Source organism: Mesoplodon densirostris, chromosome 16, assembly GCF_025265405.1.
Source record: "Mesoplodon densirostris isolate mMesDen1 chromosome 16, mMesDen1 primary haplotype, whole genome shotgun sequence".
Classification (NCBI taxonomy): Eukaryota; Metazoa; Chordata; class Mammalia; order Artiodactyla; family Ziphiidae; genus Mesoplodon; species Mesoplodon densirostris.
The window spans coordinates 6,129,075-6,148,140 of record NC_082676.1 but is presented as its reverse complement, the minus strand read 5'-3'; the positions used below and the strand labels follow the sequence as shown (position 1 = coordinate 6,148,140).

General features: G+C 51.9%; 1 protein-coding gene across 1 annotated transcript in view; it reads right to left on the bottom strand.

Moving 5' to 3' along the window:
* BMP7 (bone morphogenetic protein 7) overlaps positions 1-19,066 on the bottom strand; it is an 88,067-nt gene that overhangs the window by 15,825 nt on the left and 53,176 nt on the right. Inside the window, exon 3 of the mRNA XM_060077676.1 lies at positions 11,178-11,326. Coding sequence (XP_059933659.1) covers positions 11,178-11,326 — 149 coding nt within the window. The remainder of the gene's footprint in view (positions 1-11,177; positions 11,327-19,066) is intronic.

Below are 19,066 nucleotides of genomic sequence, written 5' to 3'. Positions count from 1 at the left end.
GGTCTGGCAGAGGGACGTGGCCAGAGTTCTGTGATGAGAGGACCACTGGGGCTGGTGTGCGGCGAACAGATAGGGTGGGGAGAGAGGAAGCCGCGTGGAGGTCCAGAAACCAGCCCCCTCCCACCACGTCCTCCTCTGGACCGCCGTAACGCTCAGGGCGGCCTCTCGGGGCCCTGCACACACGTTGTCTTCCTCCAAAAGCTCAGCAACTCAGGGCAGGGATGGTCCCCTTCACCCACCGTCCCTGCACAGGTGAGAGTCTAAGATGGGGCCCAAAGCACATTCACCAAGCAGGCGATTGCAAACACAGCCGGCCTCTTCACCTGGCACCGGGCGTTTGGACTGATGATCCTCTGGGGTGCCGTGGTGGGCACTGTAGGCTGTGCAGCAGCATCCCTGGCTGCTCCCAAAAATGCATCCCCAGAATGTTTCCCGACCTTGCCAAGTGTCCCTGGGAGGCAAAACGTCCCAGGTCGAGAGCCAGGTGTTACATAAACCCTTCCTAAAGTAAGCCAGGCAGCACAGACATGCAAAGATAAGTTACCGTGGTCAAGTTTTTCACTGCGCAACCCACAGACAATGTGGTGCTTTATTAAGACAGGATAATTAAATGAGGGGGCACAGGCATGAAATACCAACCAGCCACCTAAACAATTCACTCATCTACTTACAAATATTCCTGGCTCACATGCCCCAAGCCCAGCAAAGCTATGCGCCCTGGGGGTTACCACGGGGACAAGACAGGGCCAGGCCCTCGTGGGACCGACAGGAGGAAGGACTGCCAAGTGAGGAGCAGAACATGATACAGTGTGATTCCACATGGGAGAAAAGAAATTTGAGGCATATACCAACCTATGTGGATATGTATCTACATAAAGTTTATTTCTGTCTTAATACTCCCACAAAGGGCAGAGAAAGGTTACACTGGGGGAGAGGATGTGTGGGTTAGCTGAGAGAGGAATTCCTTTTCATTTTATGCTGTTACAATATAAAGGCTTCACTTAGCACTTGCAAGTATTTGTTTTGATTATTTGTATTTAAACCTCCAGAGCAAGCCACACTGAATAGGGAGCCAGGCCAAACGTACTAGGCAGAGGGACTGAGGTGGGTGAATTCATTAATCTAGGCAGCAAGAAAAGATACACGTAATATTTTAACATAGGTCTGTATCTTCAAAAAAGATTTCTATTCTAGACAAGGATTAATAGGTTAAAAAAACCCTGAAGATTTGCCCAAGGATGGGATTATCCGAGTTTGTAAATAAAAATACAGGATGCCCAGTTAAGTTTGAATTTCAGATAAATGAATAACGTTTGCAATACGTGGGACACACTTATATTAAGCAATTATTTGTTGTTTATCTGAAATTCAAATTTAAGCGTGCATCTGTATTTTGCCTGCCAAGAGGTGCTCCTTAAGTCAGGATAGAAAGCCTTTCCTGGCCTATGATGGTCACTGACCTGGCTATACTGTAGCAACCATGATGGGGTCTCCGGCCCACCCAACAAGTAGGTAACAACTCTGATGATTTCTTCATCCTTAGGATTCATGGCTCGCCTTTAGCAGAGTGAGTGTTTTGCTTCTGTTCCTGTTTTTTGGCTTTTCTTTTTTTTTTTTTTTTAAGCGATACGCGGGCCTCTCACTGTTGTGGCCTCTCCCGTTGCGGAGCACAGGCTCCGGACATGCAGGCTCAGCGGCCATGGCTCACGGGCCCAGCCGCTCCGCGGCATGTGGGATCTTCCCAGACCGGGGCACGAACCCGTGTCCCCTGCATCGGCAGGCGGACTCTCAACCACTGCGCCACCAGGGAAGCCCTGGCTTTTCTTAAATTTTAGTTTTCAAATTAACGTCTAGTAAAATTGACTTTTATTTGGTATCCAGATCTGTCCGTTTTGATGCGTGTATAGGTTCATGTTAGCACCACTTCTCTCAGGATACAGAGCAGCTCCTGCATCCCAAAGAACTCCCTCGTGCTGCTTTACCTCAGTGCATCCAACCAGGGGTGAGCCCGCCCCCACCCAGGGGACATTGGCAACGTCTGGAGACATTTTTGGTTTTCACAACTTGGGGCAGGGGTGCCTCTGCCATCAAGTGAGTGGAGGCCAGAGATGCTGCTAAACATCCTACAGTGCACAGGACGCACCCCGTCCCAACACACACGCACAGCACGCCAACAGTGCCGAGGGGGAGAAACCCTGTTTTCTCAGTCACCCCCTCCCCGACTCCCAGACTCTCAACGACTGACCTGTTCTAATCCCTACAGCTTTGCATTTTCTAGACATTTCATATACATGGACGCACTCTTTTTCATCGGCTTATTTCAACCCGCCTATCTTTGAGATTCACTCGCGGTGCTGCATGTTTCACGGTCCACAGTGTGGATGCACAAAGTCTGGTGACCCAGTCACCTGCTGAAGGACACCCGGGCTGCTTCCAGTGTGCGTAAGCATGAACATCATGACAGACGTTCCCATACAGGTTTCTGTGTGGACCCGCGAAACTAAAACATTTACTGTCTGGCACTTTAGAGAAAGAGTTTGCTGACCTCTGCTCTAACCAACCCCAGATCCACTGAATTCTAGACTTGTAAAGAAAACCATAAAATGTCCCAATGAGATAAGATGCCTTTACTGTCTATTATTTGCCAGTGAAAGTATTCCTTGCAGAGAGGGTTCTGCCCATTGTTGGTTCACAGCGAAGATTATTGAGTGTGTGCTCTGTAACAGGCACTGTGCAAAGCCCACCCCCTGCACTGCTCTCGGGCAGGACTACTGGCCCCACATTTACAGACGGGGAAAGCTGGCTTGAGGCTACGAACTTGACCCCCAAAGCTTTGCTGAGGGAAGGTGGATGGAAATGCAGAAAGGAGAGATTGCCCAGGCATGGATGTGGGCAGCCTATGGGGTAGGAAGGATCCACCGAGGCTCTGAGGGGAGGTCCTTCCCAGAGGCGAACCAGGTGGGCAGGGGTGTGGATACAGGACTCTGGGAAGTTGAGCTGAGGACAGGGTCGAGCCAGTGCATCAGGCCACCACTGGCAGGCCTGGGTGGCCCAGGCAGAAAGAGCATGCCCAGTCCAGAAGAGCCCCAGAGCATGCAGGGAGCACAAATGGGGCCTCTTAGGGAAGGAGGGATGTAACTCGCCCACAGGGAGGGTGGCATCTTGGTTTTCTTGTGGTTTCTCTGTTTTCCAGGGCTAGAGCCATCGGATATCCCTAGGAGGCCCACAGCATAAGAATGTTCCTCCTTAACTGGGCAAAACGCATTAATTCCAGCCACTTCTCCTGATGGACCAAGGCCTGAGTGACAAGTGAGAACGCAGTTAATACTTGTGACATCCGCCTGGCCCAGTTACCCAAGGCCACCGCAGCCGGCCCTGGAAGGTCCCATCCCAGCCTCTGGGTCACCAAGGCCTCTTCTTCGCTCTCTTGCTTCGGCTTCTGGACGAACAGGATGTGAAGCAATCGCGAGGGCGAAGGCACCTGGGAGCCAGCTGCGCCGTGGGCGGGATCGCTCACCGACCTCGGCTTTATGGGGCTTAGTCTCCGCAGCCTCCATGGGCGAAGGCTCGCTCCCGGGTCCCGTCTTCAGCTGCCGCCACCAGCATCACACTTGCACGGCATACGCCCTCAATCCTTTAAATGCCTCACAATCCCATTTGATCCCATCTGGGATGATCAAGAACAGGGATACGCGCTCTCGCGGGCCCCGGAGAGAAGCCCGAGGCCCTCTTTGCATGCAGACGTCCAGGATGTGCCTGTGTGAGCCCTTCTGGAGGGAGAGGAAGGGGCCCTCCTGGTCTTGGAGCTCCGGGGATGTCGAGCAGCCGCTGGGGGCCCCCAGCGAGGGAGTGTGAGTGGGGAACTGAGGCCCCCTGGGTCATCTTCTTGGATCGGAGAGCCAGGGCTGATGGACACCACGGGCCTCCTGAGCCGTCAAGTGATTTCTCCTGTGGACAAGGGAGAGGAGGAGGACCCTCTCAACGAGGACAAGATGTTGGAGTCCTCGCCTTGGGAACAAAGGACTAGGTGCTTCTGTATCTGCAAAGACGATGGAGTCTCCAGCCCAAAGCAGTCTTCCCCTCCCCGCCGCTTTGGGACGGGCAGCGGCACCAGAACACCGTGTGCGGGAAGCCCTCCGGAGCCGTCCTTGGAATCTCAGAACTTGTCTTCACGGTCCCGTCCCTGACCTTCAGCATATGGTCCCTTCACCGTCTGCCTCCTCCTATGAGAATGTGAGCAAAAGCCTCGTCCTATCCAAGCTGTAGCCCCGGTGCCTGCAACAGTCCTGGGTCCATCATAGCTCCACACAAATGTTTGTTGAGTGAATAAATGTGCTTTCAACATGGGCAAAAGGCTCTTGACTGTGGGAAACCTGTTCTGACCACCAGGTGCTGGGGCTGGGAGGGCTCAGCATTGCTCTGCAGGCTGGGATCTGTCAGGCACTGCGGCCAGACCCACAGCACTTTTAGTGGCCTGGGAAAACGTTATAACGTCTCTTAAAATCAGAAGAAAATACATGAACTTTTTAGTGTTGGAGAAAATGTTTTCATTTTTTATCCAGCCAGGATTATATTCATCGTTATACCAAGATGGTCATAAACCAAGTTTTAACATTTTTGAATGCAGGGAGGACCCCCTGGCCACTTCTGTGACGCTGGCTCCTCCAGTTAGCCCTGTGGGAAGCCCACCGTCTTCCGGGTCCTTTTTCAAACTCTCTTCCCAGGAAAGGGGATGTGGAGAGAAGAGCCAGGCAGAAACCGGGATGCTATAGGGTCCCAGGCTCTCTGTCTGGGTGGCCCAGCTGTGCACCCAGCAGGGGCCTGTTAATTACGCACTGCCCCTCAAGGTGTGGCCGCTGGTGACCCCATGCCTCAAAAGGCTTTCCAGCAACGAGCAGGTCTGGACTGAGAACCTGCAGCGAAGCCCAGGTCTACCCTGGGAGCAGAGTGACTTTAGTCAAGTTGCTGGGCCTTCTCGGCCTCTGTCTCCTCACCTGTAAGATGCTGGCCATCACAAACGTGCTACCTGGGCAGGGTCATTGTGAGAATTAAACACATCGATAACAGCAATAACAATATCTAACACTCACGAGTGTGGACAGGGTGCCGGCCCAGGGCTCAGCATTTTTACATGAATTCACTCTTTTCTTCCTCCCAGCCATAATTATGCCCGAGGAACAGATGAAGGGACAAGGCATCAGGAGGCTGGACCAGCCGTCCCAGATCACACGAGGCCGCCCCGCGGAGCATCAAGCTACCGGGCACTGGAGTCGGTGCAGGAGCCGCCAGAATGTCCCCACTCTGGTCCCAGACCGGAACTGAGCACGGAGCCTGGCCAGCAGCGAGGGTGCAGCTCTCCCAGCACCGCCTACGCAGCCCCCTTGCCAGCTGGCGAGCCCTCCACTCTAGTGTCAGGTCCCCTCTGCTCAGGTGCCTCTTCCCTCTCCCACTGATCTGGGGGTTCAGGGGGGCGCAGCCCGTGTGGCTTGGGAGGTGGAGGGGCTGCCTCTCCTCTTGTCCTCTGTACAAGGAAAGACAGCAGACGCCAGCCCTCCTTCCCGCGGCGTCCTGTCCTCGGAGCTGAGATGAGCCTCCCTACTGGGCTCCTGACGAGCCCCAGGTGCCTGGGGAGTTTACGGGCTTCTCCCCACACAGGCTCGCTGGCTGGCGGAGGCCTCAGCTGCGCCGCCCTGCTCCACTCCGAGGGGTGACCAACAGGAGGGCCGCAGCTGGAGGAAGAGGGAACAGACACGCGCTTCCTGGGTGGTCTCAGGCAGCACGTGAGACCCGGTGAGCCGGGGCTCACCTCACGCCGCACCAAACAGCAGGAAAGAGGGTCTGTGACGTCTGTGCCTCACTAAGCAAGCTGGTCTGAATTACTATCATCAACATGCCCATTGTATGGGTGGTGAAACTGAGGCCCCGGAGGTGACCTGGCTGCATATTCTGGCAGGTGCCCAGTGGCTGCAAGATGCTGTACCCTGACTCAGTGCCCCATCCCCTCCCCTCCCAGATGGGGCACTGGGCGCTGGGCACGGGTGCCACGCCCTGAAACCCTGTCTTGTCCAGGTGCTGTCGGAGTTTATGATAATGCTAGTAGGTGGTCCCAGGGAAGGGGCCAGGCTGCCCCTACAGGCAACGCAGGGCTGGCACACAGTACGTGTGCATCAGCCTGCCCATCAAATGCACCCCAGAATCCATGGACTCCCCAGCAGGCCCTGCTGGTCTTTCACCTGTGTAGGCATCCAATGTGAAAAGGTTCTGACCCAGGTTTAGACCTGAATGGAGTTGGCCAGCCCAGGCACCATCTTATAAACAGGGTACCCCAAAACATGGGGCAGAGTGTTATCACTGGGCCGGACCCCAAGTTAGAAGGAGCCTGTGAGAAAAGGCAGATTCTTGGGCCCATCCTTGGGGAATCGCCATCAGTGGGTCTGGGGGTGGAGCCCGGGAATCTGTATGCTCAGTGTGCCACCCAGGGGGACTGTGATGGACAACACGTGGGAGAAACACCATGGAGGGAAACGATTTCCCAGGCAGGAGCCTGTGGTCTCAGAAATGCTGGGTTCACTTGCTTCTTATCTCATCCCCCAAAAGATGCAAAAACTCATACGCCCAGTTGGCCATTGACTACTTTCCTCCTCCCTGTCGGTCTGGGTGGGTGGTCCTTCCCTGACCCAGGCAACCAGACGAAACTTGTTGCGTCAGCGTGCACAGCACCTGGACAAGCCGGGTCTCAGGGCGGCAGCATCCATGCCCAGCCCCCAGGGCCCCATTTAGGAGGGGAGGAGATAGGGCATCAAGTCAGGGCATGGCGTCTAATCCTCACCCTGGCTCTAGGCAGCATCTTGCGGCCACTAGGCTACGCTCCCCCCGGGTGGAGAGGGGTCCCCAGGCCTCAGCACCTCTCAGGGGCCCCAGTTTCGTCACCTGTCTCTCGGGGATGTTAATGATAGCATCTATCCCGTTGGTAATGGTGAGGATCACACGAGACAATGGCAGAAAGCACTTACTTTGTGCTTAGCAGCTACCACATGTTAAGCAATTAAGCTCTTCACTCCGCATGAGCTCATCTAATCCTTTGCAACCACCCTGGGAGGTGGAAACTATTATTCATCCCATTTTCCAGATGAGGGACATTAAGTGACTCACCCTACGTCATGTGGCTAGAAACAGCAGAGCTAGGACTTGAACCTGGGGAGTCTGGCCAGCTCCTGAGCCCAAGCCCATGTAACCATCAGGCTGTGCCACGTCAATAAACACTGAGCCTCAGCCACAGGTTGGGGGGAGCAGACGCTAGAGGCAAAAGGGGGACAAAGACCCTGACTGTTGGGGAGAAAGGGGATGGCAGGTCTGGGTTGAGTGTCACTTAAGAGAAAAACCAAACCTGTGCCACCCTGAGCCAGAAGGGCAGGCAGGATAAAGGAGCACATGACCCATTGGATCAAGTTGGCAGGTCAAGCCAATACCCACAAGTTCAGGGAAATGGTCACTCTGAAGAGGTCAATCAAGTCTCCCTTAGCCTCATTTGTGCCTCATCTCCACTATGTTCCACAGGGGCTTTTAAGGACAAACAAGAGTTGAATGATTCTATCGCCAAATAAGTTTGGAATTCTTCTATGCTGTATACCCTATCAGGAGATTCACAATGGACATCAGCAAAATAAAGGCTCTGATAAGTCCTGCAGTGAATCCTGTTTAGTTTATCCAACCTAGCATTTCTTGCACTTAACTGAGCGTGACTCTTCACGGAACACAGTTTGAGAAATTCTGGTATAGAGCAGGGGTTGCAAACTCCTTCTGTAAATAGTATTTCTGAAAATACTATTTTCAGCTTTGTGGGCCATAGCGTCTCTGTTACAACTACTCAACTCTGCTGCTGCAGCACAAAAGCAGGACCAGGTGATACATAAACCAGTAAGTGTGACTGTGTACTAATAAAACTTTATTTATGGACACCAAAATGTGAATTTCCTATAATTCTATGTATCACAAAATATTCTTCTTTTTAAAATTTTTCTTAGCCATTTAAAAATTTGAAAACTATCCTTAGCTCACAGGCACCCCAAAACAGTCCGGAGGCTGAATTTGGTCCACCGTGCATAGTTTGCCAACCCAGTACAGAGCAAGGGGAAACTCCAGCATCTTCTAGGACCCCACTATAAAGTGTCAGGGGCATGGAAAGGGGAAGGTTTGCAGGGGTGGGGAGCCTGGGGGAGGCCATCAGTAGAAAGAAGACCAGACTGGAAAGAAGACAAGTGTGGTCCTAAACTCTGTGGCCCCCTCCCACACAGCACGTGACCTTAGGCGGATAATTCCGGGGGAAAAATTATAAAATTTACTTACGTTTTCCAAATCCACTTGGCCAAACCCAGCATTAACCACAGTAAAAAGAAGAACTAAAAGCTGAACAATATTTGCAGCTCAAATCACAAAGGGCAAAATGTCCCTAAAATATAAAGCAGAAAAAGACCGACACCCTATGTGAACAATGGGCAGAGGAGACAGAGGTTCCCAGGGAGGAAACTGCAAACGGCGTATTTGAGAAAGGGCTCAGCCTCGCACAGAGGAGAGAAAAGCAAAGCAAAACTACAAGATCCCACGCATCACCTATCGGATTAGCAAAGACAGGTACATTGGAGAGGTTGTCCCGACAAAGAAGGGGACACGGGTGCCTTCGTGCATTGCCAGTGGGGGCACAAATGGAAAGACCCCTCCGGAGGGTAAATTGGAAATACCGATCAAAACTACCAACAGGGACTTCCCTGGGGGTCCAGTGGGTAAGACTCCATGCTCCCAAAGCAGGGGGCCCGGGTTCGATCCCTGGTCAGGGAATTAGATCCCACACACGTGCCATAACGAAGAGCCTGCATGCCGCACCTAAAAGATCCTGTGTGCTGCCTAAACAAATAAATAAAATATTAAAAAAAAAAAAAACTACAGACATGCCACTTTCAGGAATTGTTCCTAGACCTACACCTACTCAAGTGTCCAAGGACACGTGCGCTGAGGTTCTCCACTGCAGCCCTGTTTATGGGAGCGGAAGATGGAAAAACCCTCGATGTCCATCCCGGGTGGACTGGATGAGTTACTCTTGGTGGTAGTAAAACGACAACAGCGACAAGGACAACAAGTCCTCCTCTCATTTAGGGCATGTGTGCATTATGAGCCGGGTCCTGTTCTCAGCCCTCACTACTCAAAGCACTGTCCAGGGACCAGCAGCCTCTGCATCACTTGGGGGCTGTTTGGACCAGAGCCTCCCATCCGTCCCAGACCTGCTGAAACAGAATCTGCATTTTTACAGGAGTCCCAGGGAATTCCTTTGTACCTTAGGGCATTATTTTTAAAACTCTTCCTGTATTAACTCACTCATTCTCAGAACAACCCAATAACCCAGGCTCTCTTATTACCCAAGGGTTGGAGATGAGGAGTGGAGGCTCTGGGACGTTAGCGAAGTTGTCCAAAAAGTCACACAGTGAGTGAGCGGCAGAGCTGCATCCACTCCACATGTACACGAAACCACAACAGCCTCTAAAGACTAAGGAAGCTCTTTAACAGCGGAAGAAAGACCAACTTCTGAGATACGTTGTCCGGTGAAAAAAGCAAAGCGAAGAACACTGTATATACTATGATAGTATTTGTGGGAGGAAAAAAAAAAAAAGGAAAGCAGAATCTATATGTAATTGCTTTGATACCCAGAAGGCATCTCTGAACAGAAAGACACCCAATAATGTGGAGATAGCTGCCGCTGGGAGGTGGAACTCAGCAGCTGGAGGAAGGAGGTCAGAGGGAAACTACTCACTGTTGCACACGGCTGTAACTTTTGAATTTTGAGCCAGGCACATGTATTACCTATTCTAAAATAATTCTTTTGTAAACTGGTGTAAGGAAGAGTTACCCACCCTAAAGGCATCCCCACTTAATAAGAAATACGCTTTGGGGAAGGAGAAATCGGCACAGCTGGGCCCACCCTAGTCCCGTACGTGATTTCCTGTCTGCCCTTCTCAGAAAAGATGGGGGCTTCCCTGGTGGCGCAGTGGTTGAGAGTCCGCCTGCCGATGCAGGGGACGCAGGTTCGTGCCCCGGTCCAGGAAGATCCCACATGCCGCGGAGCGGCTGGGCCTGTGAGCCATGGCCGCTGAGCCTGCGCGTCCTGTGCTCCGCAGCGGGAGAGGCCACAACAGTGAGAGGCCCGTGTACCACAAAAAAAAAAGAAAAGAAAAAAAAAGAAAAGATGGGCGTGGGGTGTGGGGGAGGGGCTGGAGGAGGGGCTGGGGTGGGTAGGGAGGGAGGGAGGGAGGGAGGGAGGGAGGGAGGGCGGACAGCGCATTCTCCAAGTATCTGGGACTCAGCACCACATTCAGTCTCTTAGAAGAGGGCTAATGCCTCATGTCAGTGCGGTGGTCCTTAACTGGGGCAACTGTGCCCCGCATGGGACACTTGGCAACATCTGGAGACATTTTTGGGGTGTCACAAGTGGAAGAGGCTATCTATCTATCTAGTGGGTAGAGGCCGGGGATACTGTTAAACATCCAACAATGCCCAGGACACCCCAGAATGTCCTGTGCCCTGAGTTTGAGGAGCCTGCATCAGCACGTTCTTTGTTCGGGCATCATCGGAGGCTGAGCTAAAGTGCAGGTTCTGATGCCGCAGGCCTGGGATGGGCCAGAGAGTCTGCATTTCGAACAGGGGGAGGCCACCCATGCTGCTGTGAGCAACGAGGCCTCACCCAACCCAGCCCTGGCCAACTGTGTAATCATCTTATGCAAAAGGGGTAGGGACTGCTTTCATTTTGGATCAAAAACCTGGACAGTGGGCTTCCCTGGTGGCGCAGTGGTTGAGAGTCCGCCTGCCGATGCAGGGGACGTGGGTTCGTGCCCCAGTCCGGGAAGATCCCACGTGCCACGGAGCGGCTGGGCCCGTGAGCCGTGGCCGCTGAGCCTGTGCGTCCGGAGCCTGTGCTCTGCAACAGGAGAGGCCACAACAGTGAGAGGCCTGTGTACCGCAAAAAAAAAAAAAAAAAGAAAAAAGAAAAAGCTGGACAGTAAGTACTGATGGGGGAGGGGGCAGGGGAAGCCTGGTCCTGATGGAGACCAGCACGTGGACTGCCGAGATCCTCCTCGGGTCCACGGCTGCGGGCCGCACCAGCACGAGCTGGGGTGGTGGTGGGGGCTTACCATCCAGAGTCTCCACCGAGAGCTGCAGGCCCAGGTTGTGCCGTGGGTTGACCACCCAGTGGTTGCTGGTGGCCGTGATGTCGAACACCAGCCAGCCCTCCTCCGAGGCCCAGAGGGTGCGGCTGTCAAGCAGAAACAGGTCCGACTCCCTGCAAGAGAGGAGAGAGACGCAGGCTCCGGGTCAGCAGGTCATGGTTCGGTCCCCCCGTCAGCCAGCCAGCCACTGATGGACAGGAGGACCTTGTGAGGCAGGGGAGCTGGCAGGAAGTCTGCCAGTCCCCCCAAAGTGGGTTCATCAGACCAAGATCCAGCCATGGAGATCCCCAGGTAGCAGCCATGGTGGGGAGACGGAGTGCGGAAGAGGTGTAAAGAGATACGTGCAGGAGACAGGGAGCTGCTACGAGACAGATGCGCCCTTCAGACCCATTAGGGGGGATGCCAACGAGACAGAGTACAGGAAGGCAGCAACTACACAGCCCCCATGATGCCGGAAGTTTCAGGAAACAGAAGTCCTGTTTCATTGGCTTATTCACCACTTGCCAGACGCCATCCCCAGTGTGGTACGCACATTCTCGTTCAGTTCTCACAACCCTAAGTTGTGGGAGTACTATCATCTCCGATGAATGCATGGTAAAACCATGACATGCCCAAGGCCATTTAGCCAGGAAGTTGCTAGCCTGGGGGTTTGAGCCCAGGCAGCTGAGCACCAGGGCAGACGCTCCTCATTTCCACACTATGCAACTTCTTCATGAGCCCAGCAAGTGTTAGGAGGTGGACCCCCATGCAGACTGACATCATTAATAGAGGGAGTCCTTTAATTCTCTCTTCCTCAGATTTGTAGTAGCAAAATGGGTAAAACCACAATTGACCTTGTAGTGTATGGAGGATGAATGGATGGAAGATGGATGGATGGATGGATAGATAGAATATGGATGGATGGATGGATGGAAGATGGATGGAAGGTTGATGGATGGATGGAAGATGGATGGATGGATGGATGGAAGATGGATGGACAGATGGTTGGCTGGCTGGATTTTTACATTCCTAGGTAGTAGTATTCTAGTATGTAAGATATCTTAATGTCTCTTTTGCACTTTTAATGATAAAGATTCAAAGTTTAAATATTTTGAGTCCTTCGATAGTCAGTGAGGATACTTGAGCTCCTACACTGTACCAGGCTGTGGGTACAATGATGACCAGCACCCAACCAGGTCCTGCCCCAGGGTACTGACAGTCTCTATGGTACCTGGAGGCATCTAATTTTCCTGGGAATTGAGGTGAATTTTCTCTGCTCACACCTTATCAGATGTACCAACTACGGATTGAGCGCTTACCACCTGCCAAGCCCTGGGTTGAACCGCCTCCCCAGATCATGTCACTGAGTTCCTACAATAACTGTCTGAGGTGGGTGACATTAACTGTACCACTGTGCAGGTCTCAGAACTGAGGCTCAGAAAGGCAAAGCTGTTTGCGCAGGGTTACACTGCTAGCCCACAGCTGAGGCAGGACTGGAACCCCACCGGGCCCCCTGTGAGGCTTGCAACCTTACAAGAAGAGACGGTCTTCTGGACGTTGCCTTGCTCAAGTGTAGCTGTCATCATTTCAGAGCCTTCGGCGCATTAAACCCATTGTATATAACTCACTAAGCCCTTGGCCGAAGCGAGTGGCAGCTACCCGCTCCTTGAGATGAGGCACAGTCTCCCTCTTGACCCCATCCCCCGCTCTCTCTCCTAAAAACTAGTGCTGGTCACCCTCTTCATCTCTCCTGTGTGGTCTGCAGACCTCCAAGTTTGTGAGGTCTCTGCTGCATCATAACACATTAGACATTTACCAAGCATATGAAAATGTACAAGACTCAGAGAAAGCATGCATGCAGAAAACAAATTGGTAATGTTACCCAGTGTCTCAAATTTACTTTCACTCGGAACCCAGGGGAACTGCACTGGGAGATTAACAGGTCACTCAGAGAAGTCTACACAGGTTGGTGAACCAGGCTCAGAAGCAGACAGGAGCCAAGACAGGTGTGAGGGTGGAGGGCTGTCTCATCAAGGCACAGTTTCTGGGAGTCAGGGAATGAATTTGAGCTGTATTTCCCTCTTTGACTCTCTCCATCCAAAAGTCTGAGGGCGGAGGATCGAGTTGGCCTCGTCAAGCCCCTGCCCCACCCTTGGCCACGGGAGGGCTGGGCACTCCACGGTGATGGACAACATCACCAGGACCACAAGATGGAAACAGGGGTTATCCCCACCTCACGCCCCCCCAAATCCCACTTTTTAAGGGATACTCAGTAATCGCCAGAACGCAATTCAGAAAATGCTGAATTACTTTATGCCACGCACGGGAACGAGATACGACTTCTGATCTTACGGCCAGCAGAACGGAGCCACACTACAAGACAGCGCGTTGTCTCTTGACCAGCCAAACCGCAGTCCCTTGTGACTGTAGGACACCTGCTGCCTCTGTAATACAGAGAGATCAGAGGGGCAAGGACGTCTTTTTAGAGCCACAGAATATTTTGAGGACAGTGTTTGACTTTCAGGGCCGAACTGAATTAAAATAACGAGACAATCTTTCATGACCCGTTTACTTCTAATTCTTCCCAGTGCCTTTTCAGAGGTAGTTTCAGAACTGACTTGGGGGGGACGTCCACACAGATTTTAAACTTCCAAACAAGAATTTCCACTGTCTTCATCTCCAATCTGCCTTGATGGCTTTCCTGGCTATGGAGATTTCCAAGACTGTCAACGAACCAGTTCGCTGCTCTTGATAATTAACAGATGAGAGAAGAAGCACCACCCCGAATCAAAACAATTCCCTCACTCGCTCAGGCTCCCAGGGCTCCGGTAGGAAGCCTCTACACCACAGCACAGAAGTCACAGACCTGGGTGGCAACTTCGCTGGAAAACTACTTGCCAGAAAATGTGACCAGATATCTGGATAGGTCCTGATGGACAGTAAAACAATGAATAGCAACTTAGGGACTGGAACTGGGCCTTTGAACAGTGAACGCCTTGCCAAATGGTACTACACGTTCTCTTATTACAGCCGGGACACCGAGGGCCAGATGTTACAGGCAAGCGTTGACTCATCGTGAATCAACATGCGTGCGTGTGTGGACTCCCTCTCCTGAGCCCTAGTTTGCAGTTCGTTCCAGGCTTGCTGGGAAGAGCCGAACCTTCGTGGAAGGCATCGGGACAGGAAAGCCCTGTCGAGGCGGGAGGAGTGAGATGCTAACACAGACTCTGCTTTGAGACGGAAAGCCCAGCCCCAGGTTGGCCGCGTGAACGGGACAAGGGAGCAATTACCCAGCAGCCGCATCCAGACGGACGGCTGGGAAAGTGGGAATGTCTCGCTGCCACCTCCAGCATCTTATTCGAACACAATGGTTCTTACAGCTGGGAGGAACCAACAAGCCCTTTGTGATGTTTCTATTTACCATGAACATACTGGCCTCCCTGACGAGCCCAGGTGACAGCAGAGGCAGAACTGCTTAGGGTGGGAGCCCCGGGGAACCTAAATGCACTCCTTCCCCTTTCCCACTGCTAAGAATCTAGGTACTTTCCATGCACCAGCTCCCTGATCTCCAACAGTCAGGTTATTGTTCCCATTTTATAGATGAGGGAAGTGAGGTTCAGAGAGGGGAAGCCCACTGCCCACATGGATAAACCTTCTAAGTGACAGAACCAGGATACAGCGCCGGAAGCGTGACCTGAGGACTTGGTACTTAAACCCCATCACCTCCTTAACTCACCCTCTGGCCAAGGGACAAGAGACCCAGGAAGTTGTTCAATGCTGCACGATGCGTGTTATTGTCACAACATTGTGTGGAGTAGAGAAAATACTAGAGGGGGGATGACGTCCAGGTAGCAGGGAATAGAGAAGGCAAGTAGGGCAAGCTAGCTCATTCCAGAGCCTCACTTTCCTCCTCTGTAAAATGGAGAGAATGCCCTCTTCTTCAGCAGCTGGGGAAGCCGACTGAAGACTAGCCTAGTGACAAACTCCCAAGGCTCCTGGAGCATCGCTATAGTTACTACAAGTCATGTAAGTGCTGGTGTACACTCCCTGTTGGACGGTAAGAAATTCTGGGATGGGAACTTTATCTATCTTGGTCCCAGCCATTACATGACTGCCCAAGATCCATGGAACAACTGACCACATATCCATTCAAACAACGTTCGCCTTGGACGCCAACACTCATCAGACAAGTGTCTCCGAATGTTCGCAGTCGGGAGATTTTCTGCAAATATGGCCGTCAACAATTCCTCCTCTCCCTCCCCACATGCAGCTGTCTCATAAATCAGAGAGGTCTGCTCCACCTCTGACATCTGCGCTGACCACCTGACTTGTTGTGGACTCAGTGGCAGGGAGGCCCTGCCATGTCCAGGAGGAAGACGGAAGGGGCTTAGCAGATCTGCTTCTGCTGCCCACTGCACCGGCAACTCTGACTCTTCTGCGGGAGAGATGACATGGAAGGGGAAGGGGCACAGGCTGTGGAGGAGGGGGTCTGTGAGGGGAGAGAGAGACAAGCCAAGCCAGCCCTCAGCAGACATGCCGTCCAGGGTGCTCCAGCCCCAGCCGAGCTCTCAGCTTCATCAGGGACTACAGCAGACGCTACCAAGAGTAGAAAAACTGCCCAGCTGAGCCCTGCCCAAATTCCTGAGCAATTAAATGATTGTTGTTTTAGTCACTGCATTGTAGGTGGTTTGTTCACCACAGAGATAGAACCCAAACAACAGTCACACTGTTTAGAACAGAAAAACCAAAAACAAACCATCTACTCAGAGGGATGGGTAAAAACAGAGGGTGTATCCAAGCGCTACACAGCTGTGTCAAAGGACCATATAAATCCATACTTCTTGACAAGAGGGAAACATGGTATTAAGTAAAAAGGTGTCATAAAACAGGATGTGTAGTATGCAAATTTCTGGGAAAATACAATACGCTAAGATTGGTTAAAAAAAAAAAGGAAATAGAAAATTTGAGTCACCCAATATGCACTAACAAATTGAAATAAAAGGCCTTTCCCCACACCCAGATGGTTTTATACTGTATTTTTACCATATTATCAAGAGATAATTCCTTCTGGACTTCCCTGGTGGTGCAGTGGTTAAGAATCCGCCTGCCAATGCAGGGGACACAGGTTCAAGCCCTGGTCCGGGGAGATCCCACATGCCGCAGAGCAACGAAGCCCATGCACCACAACTACTGAGCCTGCGCTCTAGAACGCTCGAGCCACAACTACTGAGCCTGTGTGCCACAACTACTGAAGCCCGCGCACCTAGAGCCTGTGCTCCACAACAAGAGAAGCCACCGCAGTGAGAAGCCCGTGCACCACATCAAAGAGTAGCCTTTGCTCACCGCAACTAGAGAAAGCCCGCATGCAGAAATGAAGACCCAACGCAGCCAAAAATAAAATATATACATAAATAAATAAATTTTTTTAAAAAGAGATAATTCCTTCTTATACAAATTGGTCAAGAAAATGGAAGAGGGCAAAGGAAGAACCTGTATTGTAAAGCTAGCATGTTATTGATTCCAAAGATGGATAAGACCAATTTGAACAGACATTTCTTTAAAGATATACAAATGGCCAGTGAACATATGAACAGAGGGTCAACATGATTAGCCACTAGGGAAATGCAAATCAGAACTACAGTAAGTTAGTACTTCACAGTCAGCAGGATAGCTAAAACCAGAAACACAGACAATAGCAAGTGTTAGCCAGGATGTGGAAGAACTGGAACCTTCAGACACTGCTGGTGGGAATGTGAAATGGTGCAGTGAATTTGGAAAATAGAACAGCAGTGTTTTTTTGTTTGTTTGTTTTTGGCGGTACGCGGGCCTCTCACTGCTGTGGCCTCTCCCGTTGCGGAGCACATGCTCCGGATGCGCAGGCCCAGCGGCCATGGCTCACGGGCCCAGCCGCTCCGCGGCATGTGGGATCTTCCCGGACCGGGGCACGAACCCGTGTCCCCTGCATCGGCAGGCAGACTCTCAACCACTGCGCCACCAGGGAAGCCCACCACAACGGCAGTTTTTTAAGAGGGAAAACATAGAGTTACCATATGACCCAATAATTTTACTACCCAAGGGAAATGAAAATCCTATACATGAATGTTCATAGCAGCATTACTCATAAGAGCCCCCCAAAAATGGAAACAACTCATATATTCATCACATGATGAACAGATAAACAAAACATGGTAAGCCCATACCATGGAATACTAACTGGCAGTGAAAAGGAATGAAGCACTGACACATGCTATGACACGGGCGAACTTTGAAATCATTATGTTAAGTAAAAGAAGTCAGACACAAAGGACCACATATTGTGTGATTCCATTTATATGAAATGTCCAGAAGAAGCAAATCCACGGAGACTGAAGAGATTAGTAGCTGCCAATAGCCGAGGATGGGGAAAAATGAGGGGAGGCTGGCTGCTAATGCGTATGGAGTTTCCTTTGGGGTGGTGAATATCATCTAAGATTAAACAGGGTAACCTTAAATAGCACAGCTCTGAATATACTAAAGACCAATGAATAACACACTTTACAAGATTGAAATGGATGGTATGTGGAATATATCCCAATAAAGCTATATTTTAAGAGTGAATAAGCCCAAAATGTAGAGCACAGTGTCATGATGCTAACAATTTTTTTTAAGGTTAACACACCTATGTGTGGAAAGCCTAGATGCATATACTCTGAAGTCGCAGCAACAATCCCCCCTGAGGCTGTTTCTCGCCTCTACACACACACTTCAATGTTGTCACAAGTCAGCAAGCACAAGAAGTGAGATAGTACGAGGTCCACATTGTTTCCATGTTTTACTGGGGACAGTCCTGCCCGTTCCTCCAGGCTCACACAGGCTGGGGAAAAACCTGGTCTTCCCCCTACTCATGCTGCTTCCGATGAAAGAAACAGCAGGAGACCCAGAAGGCAGACTTCACCCCTCCTGAAACCCAGCCTCCCCCAAAGCTCTGCTCTCCTCGAGGCGTGAACCGCCAGTGACCCCCAACTCCGTGGCAGAAGGGGTGTTAATATTTAACCACCGGCCTGGGGACACAGTGCTGCTGGGGCTTGCGGGCTCCTCTTCCCAGGGGCACCATGAGAGCGGCCGAAATCTAACCCATGGGGGAAGCAGGAGGAAGCCCACACCATCACCTGACCTAGTTTCCAGCATCTCAGCCCACCTTCCCCTGGAAAGTCCGACCACAACGGAAAAGTGGGTATTTTAAAATCTCCAACGTGGGAAGGTGGAAAGTCCTGTTTTTTTTTTTGCCCTCTGGCTCCTTAGAGACTATTTAGAGACTGTGATCTCAAGGGCCTTCGCCCACGAGCCTCTCCCAGAGTAGTAAGAGCCCCACGCAGAGACGCCACCTGCTCCGACCAGGGCCTCAGAGACATTGTTAATGCTTTGCATACACTCAGCTCCCAGGGAAACAGCCCCGGGACTGAGATTGGAAGCCTGGGGGTTCCTCTGGCCCCTGGGGTTTTCCAGGCAGGAGTAGGACCCATGGGAGACAGATTCCAACGGGGTCACCCAGTGCCCATTGCCTGGTCACCTGGGACTGTCCCTGTCCAGTCTCAGGACCCAGTTTCACTCTCCTTCCCCCTGACCCTATAGCGCTGTAGGAAGGACACCGCCTTCCACCTGCCAGTGGGGCCCAGCAGTGCAGGGTCCTCACAGCCAAAAAGGACCTTGGAAATCTACTCCAGATGCCTTAATTTTCAGGCCGGAAGACCAGAGTCTGGTGCACAGGCTGCTGGTGGCTGCATGGGAATTAGAACCCAGTCCTGGGCCTCAGTCTAGGCCAGTGTGATGGAGGCCGAGACCCAGCTTGACTCCCTCTGGGATCCCTCAGACACAGCCCATCACTGACAGGGTGC